The sequence below is a fragment of the Bombus fervidus genome, unplaced genomic scaffold (genome assembly GCF_041682495.2).
Source record: "Bombus fervidus isolate BK054 unplaced genomic scaffold, iyBomFerv1 scaffold0048, whole genome shotgun sequence".
In the NCBI taxonomy this organism is placed as follows: Eukaryota; Metazoa; Arthropoda; class Insecta; order Hymenoptera; family Apidae; genus Bombus; species Bombus fervidus.
Window position 1 is genome coordinate 56,325 of NW_027212611.1, and position 7,695 is coordinate 64,019.

The 7,695-nt window shown below is 32.2% G+C and overlaps 2 protein-coding genes and 1 long non-coding RNA gene across 3 annotated transcripts; 2 read left to right on the top strand and 1 right to left on the bottom strand.

The window, feature by feature from the left end:
- The first annotated feature begins 257 nt into the window (after positions 1–257).
- LOC139997282 (E3 ubiquitin-protein ligase XIAP-like) lies at positions 258–2,000 on the top strand. Its single transcript, XM_072021604.1, has 3 exons — positions 258–881; positions 971–1,015; positions 1,866–2,000. The coding sequence occupies exons 1-3, from the start codon at positions 258–260 to the stop codon at positions 1,998–2,000; spliced, it is 804 nt and encodes a 267-aa protein (XP_071877705.1).
- A 145-nt stretch (positions 2,001–2,145) lies between these two features.
- LOC139997275 (uncharacterized) lies at positions 2,146–2,517 on the bottom strand. The gene is made up of 2 exons (XR_011802689.1): positions 2,446–2,517; positions 2,146–2,386 (listed from the first exon to the last, which is right to left on the bottom strand). It is a non-coding gene; the product is annotated as an uncharacterized lncRNA (long non-coding RNA).
- A 2,880-nt stretch (positions 2,518–5,397) lies between these two features.
- LOC139997283 (baculoviral IAP repeat-containing protein 7-B-like) lies at positions 5,398–7,401 on the top strand. Its single transcript, XM_072021605.1, has 4 exons — positions 5,398–6,336; positions 6,426–6,501; positions 7,186–7,247; positions 7,315–7,401. Exons 1-4 carry the CDS (start codon positions 5,398–5,400, stop codon positions 7,399–7,401), a joined length of 1,164 nt encoding a protein of 387 aa, XP_071877706.1.
- The last annotated feature ends 294 nt before the right edge of the window (positions 7,402–7,695 follow it).

Sequence of the window (7,695 nt, forward strand, 5' to 3'; positions counted from 1 at the left end):
GTACGGTAAGGGGTGGAGCATCAGTGACATTTGATTGGTCGACAACTTGCGCACTCGGCACAGTGCCTTATGGTGGGATGAAGGAGTAATGTGGTAGGGATAGTAATATAAAATAGGCACGTACTAGCAGCAAGGATTCAAAGTTTTTGGATTCAAAGTTCGGTATTACTGTAAGAGTGGAATAGTTTGTGTGGTTCGTTAGTACGGCGTCGTCAATATCAGAAATGTTTCCGTTTCCGGTGCTATCGATTGATCGAATGTCGTCGGTTCCATCGACGTTTTTTCACACTCAAGAACAATATGATCTACGTTTTGAAGCAGCAAGACGCTCGACTTTTCTATACTGGCCTCGATCTTTTTCCATTCCTCCTGCCACACTTGCAGCAGAAGGATTCTTTTATACAGGCATATCGGATACTGTCAAATGTTTTGCGTGTGCAGTGGAGATAAGTGACTGGTCAAACGGTCGTACTCCCATGCAACTTCACGAGATATATTGTCCATCGTGCAGATTTGTCTGCAATGAAGATTGCGGTAATGTGCCAATCGAAGGACGTAGCCGTTTGAGACCAAACTGTATTACGAAACTAAAAAATTTGAAATATGCTAATTACGAATGCAGATTAGATTCATTCGCAACATTTCCTAATACACATATGAGTAGAGAACAATTAGCCGATGCAGGCTTTTACTACGACGGAAGAAATGATATGGCCATCTGTCATCATTGTAGCATTGGTATAGAAAATTGGAATCCAGGAGAAGATCCATGGGTTCGACATGCAATTTCATCTCCTGCATGTTGTTATATAATCGAAGCACGGGGCTGTGAATACATTAATAATGTAACAGGCCAAGATCTCTATTCAAATTCTATTCAAGTAAGTAGAAAGAAAAGAAACTTACACCATGAATCATATGTATAATTAATAATTCCAATATATACTTATGTACATTATATTTATTACAGGAAGCAACAGAAACTACAGATGAGAATCATGAGGGATCCGACAGTGTAAATGAAACAAACGAGATGACTCTCGTTGAGAAAATTGGTAAGTAATAAAAATAAAAACACAGATAGATCATACATTCTTTAATTTGTATGAAATCCGTATACGTATAATAAATTTGTATTATATATTATATTTAAATATACCGTTTACTATTTTAGCTGCTCTGGAGAAAGAAAATCAAGAATTACAGGATGCTCGATCGTGTATAGTTTGCACGGAACGAGAAGCGACAAATGCATTCCTACCTTGTGGACATCTGGCAACATGTAATTTCTGCTCTTCAAATTTCGATCGATGTATAGTTTGCCGAAAAGAAGTCAATGCTGTAGTTCGTGTCGTTTTTGCTTAATCCATGCACATCCATATATATATAATTATGTACATATATAAATTAGCATGTTCATATCTCTAATATGAATATATTTTATAGTTGTTATCAAATTAAAATGTGTTATAATATGCAAATAGAAACAATAATGTTAATAAAGTTAACTTTTTTTTTTTTTTTTTAGTAATCTAACTAATTGTTCCTTGTTTTATTCCCCTTATTGTTAGTAAAATGAAACTGTATTATATATATATATTTCAAATCATAAAAATCATAGCTTACTTTTTCTTTTATTATACTTTCATTGCTTATGCTTCGCTTATAATCTTCTCTGTTTAAAAATAGCTACCAGAAGAAAAAGATCAAAGGCAAAAACATTTGACGCAAAAGGAGAAACTATCAAAAGCTAAATCTGATATAGGTAGCAGCTCATTTTTATCCAGTATACACATATTTATGTTTCTAAATTCTGTATGATTATGTTAAAATTACATATAATTATTCTATAATTTATTAAATAGGATCAAAACAATGTTGCGGAAACAATTGCTAAAATATATCAGTTAGATCAAATGAAGAATAGTGAATCGAGTGATTGTCTAAATGTGCGTTCAATTCCGCATGATCCTAAAGCAAAAAAAAGAAAGTGTACTTAATAATAAAGTATTATCGCACATCAAGAATACAGCAATTGTACAGGCAATATGTAAATGTATGTAAATGTATCTTTATAAGTAAAAATAGAAATGTACCATATGTGTTTTTAAGTGTACTATGTTAGTATAAGAAATAATACTAATGTGCTATAACATAACATATTATATTTTTAAATTTATACATTAAATCAGCTTTAGTATATAACAAATAAAATAATAACATATAGTTAGATATAACTAATAAAAGGTTATAAATTCCTTTTGTGTCGCTGATTTTTTATGATCTATTTACCACTTGTAATATAGCTTTTCTGTCAGCTTCATTTTTTATACCAATTTCAATTAAATCTTCATTAGTTATAAGTCATAAACAAATCAAAGTCAACCTAAAATAAATTTACAATATTAATTTATAATAAAATTTTATACATACATACATACATACATATCGTTGGTGTATTTTCCCTCAATACATTTTCATCGTTCATAGTTGGAGGAACATTTTGTTGGCGCAATGGATTAAATTCAAGCACATATTCAACACAAGTATCAAGATCTTCTCTGTCTATACTTTAATATTTAAATCTTGTGACCGAATGGACTGTAATCTTTGCAGACAGTACAGTTAAATTAAAATATCCTAGTTATTTGTATATGTTTCTATTGCGAATTGCTAGCATTGATGGTAATAATAATATCTTCTTTTTCTTGGATCTTAGCTTTCACATTCTCTATTCTGCCAGAAGCTTCAACTTCAAGAGTAATAGTTTTCCCTCTTAAGGTCTTAACGAAGATCTGCATGTTGCTAGATCTGGGGGACTGTAGGAAAAGACAAAAAGATTCTGTTAATGTACAATATCGTGAAAAAATATGCAGTGGTAGTAAATCCAAAAATAAACATTTTCTAAGCAATAGCTGTAAATTTTGTTAAATTTTTAATTTATAAAAACATCATTATAATCAGCTGAAATTTTGTTAAAAAAAAAAAAAATGATGGCGTCACAGAGTATGGGTTACTTGAAAACTTATCCAATACATTTTTACATAAATATGGAAGAAACAGCTGTTATACTTACATTTCCTGAAATAATTTATAGAATAGGGTAGACAGTTGCAACACAAGTCCATTTAAATTTGTTTGATAAGCAAATATAGAAAAGCTTTCGATGGGTAATTCACAGTAAAGAATGTCAAATAATGTACAACATTAACAAAGAAAGTTATTATATAGAAATATTATATTATTGTTGCATAGAAAATCATTGAAAAATGTTCAGAGTAATCCTTTTATATCAATTAATAATAAACCTTTGAATTTTTCGATATACGACTCTTTCAATCGCAAGTTGTTTCCTTGGATGTTATCGTTTTTCAGATGCTGTTTAAAGCTGTTATTACATTGGTTTTGCTTTTGATATTTAATTGATTCATACAGATTAATTAGTTTTGTATGCTGTGTATTTGACCACATTGCACAGCCATTTACGAGACATTGGATACGCAGATAAAAACAAACGTGACGGACGTGACGGCGGGATGAACGTTTCACCTAACACAGACGTGAAATTGCCTTTAATGAATCGGCCGATACTTGAAAGTACCGATACTTGACAATAAACACCCTAACGGCCCCGTAGTTATCCAAATAAGGGTGGTCGCCCAGAGGTTGATGCATCATAAACATCGTATGTCGAGGTAGTCTGAGGAGCCGCTGTAAATCTTAGAATCAAGTTAACTAATATCCCGTAGATTAGCAGGCGGCCTTTGTTCTATCAGCCCGTATACCTGTCACCCGTCATACTCGATTGCATTGAAGAAAAACTCATTTAGGCTATTGAAGGTTTCATACAAACATAGAATGTTTAGAATAATAGGTGAATTTTCTCAGGAGAGATAAAGCCAATAAGAAACGCACCCGTTATTATAATACCGTTATAAATAGAAAGATTTTTCTTTTGAAATTCTACTTGCTATTTTCTTAATAAATAGAAACGTACAGCAAGATACAACAAAAATGGAAAATTTAGAACGTTCACTTGTGGCCCTAAGAATCTTTGCTGCCTAAGACTCATAAAATGCAAAATGCTAGAGAAAAATAAAGAAAATTAAAGAAAAAACAAAAGAAGATAGATACGTCGCTACATTGAACACGAATATAAACATTAAATATGAGACATTGAATAATGAGTATGATCACTCGTTTTAGCAATTTCAGGATTGTTAGTAACAAATCAGAGGCATCGACAATTTTAATGGTTTTACTTTGTCGATACTTTTTTTCGCATTTGACAAACGACAACGTTTCTTTCAATATTTTTCAAGATTTAATTGCTTTTCATGCAAAGTGTATTGCTTTAAGTAATAGCTTCAATCTTCGTTTTTATTATCATCTAGTGCATACGCAATTAACAATTTTACTGGCAAACTAAATATATGGTATATCGTTGGCAAACGTAAGGAACATTTGCGAAAAGTGACAAGTGATGTGCTTTGATAGATAAAATATAATATAAGATAATGCTACGGCGTCTTATTATTCGCATCGCGAGAGAACTTTATCTGAAAATTAATTTATAAAACGTTAGAAACGGTTAAATTTTCCTGCAGAAAGCCTGATGTTTCACATATTGAAAAAATTGTGTACTTATTTGTAAAAATAATTTTATTATTTTATATACAGGTAATGATAATACAGGACGGTACATAAGGAGCGGTACGGTAAGGGGTGGAGCATCAGTGAAATTTGATTGGTCGACAACTTGCGCACTCGGCACAGTGCCTTATGGTGGGATGAAGGAGTAATGTGGTAGGGATAGTAATATAAAATAGACACGCACTAGCAGCAAGGATTCAAAGTTTTAGGATTCAAATTTCAGTATTACTGTAAGAGTGGAATAGTTTGTGTGATTGGTTCGTACGATAGTGCAGTTTTAGTAAATTTAACAATATAAAATATACAAGTACAGGATATTAAATCTTTGTGAAGATTCCATTTGAAGAGTTGGTGAGCTGTTGTAGCGATACCTAAACATCTCATATTCGTAAGTTTTGTCTGTAATATATTTCTGTTTGATCAACTGTACACGTATAATATTTCTCGAAAATAAATTAACTAAAAACGTTTTACCATTTGTAAGTCAAAATATCGTAGCGAAAGAATTTATGTAGATTGTACAGAAAGTTTCGGGATCCTTCAAACGCTTCAAATATCAATTAAAATCGCTGTAATTCTTCAAAGACAATTTTTAACTTTTGCGCTAAAACACACGGAACTGAGATTACTTCGATAATATCGGCTTGTTACAATTACTAGGTATTTTAATTTCTTTCTTTTTCGGTTTTTTTTTTTCCCCCTTTAAATAGGTGTGAAAACTCTACAAGTGACAATAAGGACAAGATGTTGCATATATCTAACATCCAACCTGTGCTACCACAATACGAAGAATCTCCAGAACACGAAGAATCGTCAGACGATTCAATTTCGTCTGATGTGATTCAGATACCGATACCGGCATATACCAATCGTTGGCACCGGTACCGACACCGGTACCGGATGCCGGAACCAATGATTAATCCAGTGTCGTCGGTTCCATCGACGTCGCGTGGCATTCGAAAACATCATGGTGATTTTCGTTTTGAAGCAGCAAGACTTTGGAGTTTTCGAAACTGGCTTGTACCTCTCGTTGACCCTGCCAGTCTTGCAGCAGCAGGATTCTATTATACAGGCAAAATGGATAGAGTCAAATGTTTTGTGTGTCGAGTGGTGGTAAGTCACTGGTTAGAGGGTCGTACTCCCATGCAAGTTCACGAGATATGGTCTCCAGAGTGCAGATTTGTCCGCAATGAAGATTGCGGTAATGTGCCAATTGGTACACACCCTGATGAAATTCAACCGACAGAACGAAGAAATGGAAATATATTATGTCGTTACGGTTTAGAATATTCGCAGTCCTTTGATTTTAATGACCATCGATTTGTAACAGATGCAGAAGACCCGACGGCATATGATCTTAGCCGTTTGGGACTAAAAAAAGTTAAGAAACCAAAACATTTGGATTATATTACTTACCAATCCCGATTAAATTCATTCTCAACATTTACTGATACATCTATGAATAAAGAACTATTAGCCGATGCAGGCTTTTACTATAACGAAAGAGATCGTATGTCTATCTGTTATCATTGTGGACTTGGTGTAGTAAGTTGGAGTCCAGGAGAAAATCCATGGGATAGACATGCAATTTGGTCTTCAAGCTGTTGTTACTTGATAACAGTTCGTGGCCACCAGTTTGTTAATGATCTAAGACAGCAAAACATCTACGAAAATTATGAAGAAGTAAGTAGAAAGAAAAGAAACTTACACCATGAACCATATGTATAATTAATAATTCCAATATATACTTATGTACATTACATTTATTTCAGGAACCAATTGTTGATGACGATACGAGATCCGATAGTGAAGAGGAAACTAACGAGATGACTCTCGTTGAGAAATTTGGTAAGTAATAAAAATAAAATCACAAATTCTTTAATTTGTGTGAAAACTGTACACGTATAATAAATTTTATTATATATTATATTTAAATATACTGTTTACTATTTTAGCTGCTCTGGAGCAAAAAAATAAAAAATTGAAAGATACTCGATCGTGTAAAGTTTGCACGGAACGAGATGGAACAATTATATTCCTACCCTGTGGACATTTAGTAACATGCTGGTATTGCTCGCGTGCTTTTGCACGATGCATAATTTGCAAAACAGAAATTAAAGCCCTAACTCACATATATTTGCCATAATACATGCACATCTATATATATAATTATGTACATATATAAATTAGCATGTTCATATCTCTAATATGAACATATTTTATAGTTGTTATCAAATTAAAATGTGTTATAATATGCAAATAGAAACAATAATGTTAATAAAGTTAACTTTTTTTTTTTGTTTTTAGTAATCTAACTAATTGTTCCTTGTTTTATTCCCCTTATTGTTAGTAAAATGAAACTGTATTATACATATATATTTCAAATCATAAAAATCATAGCTTACTTTTTCTTTTATTATACTTTCATTGCTTATGCTTCGCTTATAATCTTCTCTGTTTAAAAATAGCTACCAGAAGAAAAGGATCATTATAAATCATTATAATTCTTAATTTTAATTATCTTCGTTTAAGGTTATAAACTAACAAACGAAAGATATGTCGTCAAAAGCAACAGAGTATTGGAAAGGAAAAGAGTGAGAAGATATTACAATTATATTGCATTAAAGAAACATGATTAAATGTTGTGCAATTTGGTTATAGGCTATTGGTTGTTCAGGATATTCAGGAATTATATCTCATGACTTTGGTAGACGATCCTACACCTTCATATCGGTGGAGATTTATTAATGAAAGATACCGTATAATAGAATTTCAAAGCCAAACTTTTTGTACTGCATCGTGTAATGGATATCTAATGAATCGCGTAATATCTGCAAGGAACCATGGGTCGCAAATGAATCGTTCTTTCAGAATATGATCTTAAAGTTCCATTGGCTCTTATTGAAATCTATCTATTGAAATTACATTAGAAAATGTTTACATTTCCCAGTTAGATAAAAACTAAGTAATGCCATATTAATGAACGAACAGAAAGCTATTCCTTTGAATATATGATAATCTACGCTAAATAGAATGAAGCAT

Excerpts from the sequence above, each read along its gene's own strand:
- LOC139997282 (XM_072021604.1), top strand. The coding sequence starts at position 258 with ATGTCGTCGGTTCCATCGACGTTTTTTCACACTCAAGAACAATATGAT. Across the intron at positions 882-970 it reads TCTATTCAAATTCTATTCAA|GAAGCAACAGAAACTACAGA; the intron begins GTAAGTAGAAAG and ends TATTTATTACAG. Across the intron at positions 1,016-1,865 it reads ATCATGAGGGATCCGACAGT|GATCAAAACAATGTTGCGGA; the intron begins GTAAATGAAACA and ends TTTATTAAATAG.
- LOC139997283 (XM_072021605.1), top strand. The coding sequence starts at position 5,398 with ATGTTGCATATATCTAACATCCAACCTGTGCTACCACAATACGAAGAA. Across the intron at positions 6,337-6,425 it reads TCTACGAAAATTATGAAGAA|GAACCAATTGTTGATGACGA; the intron begins GTAAGTAGAAAG and ends CATTTATTTCAG. Across the intron at positions 6,502-7,185 it reads GACTCTCGTTGAGAAATTTG|GTTATAAACTAACAAACGAA; the intron begins GTAAGTAATAAA and ends TCTTCGTTTAAG.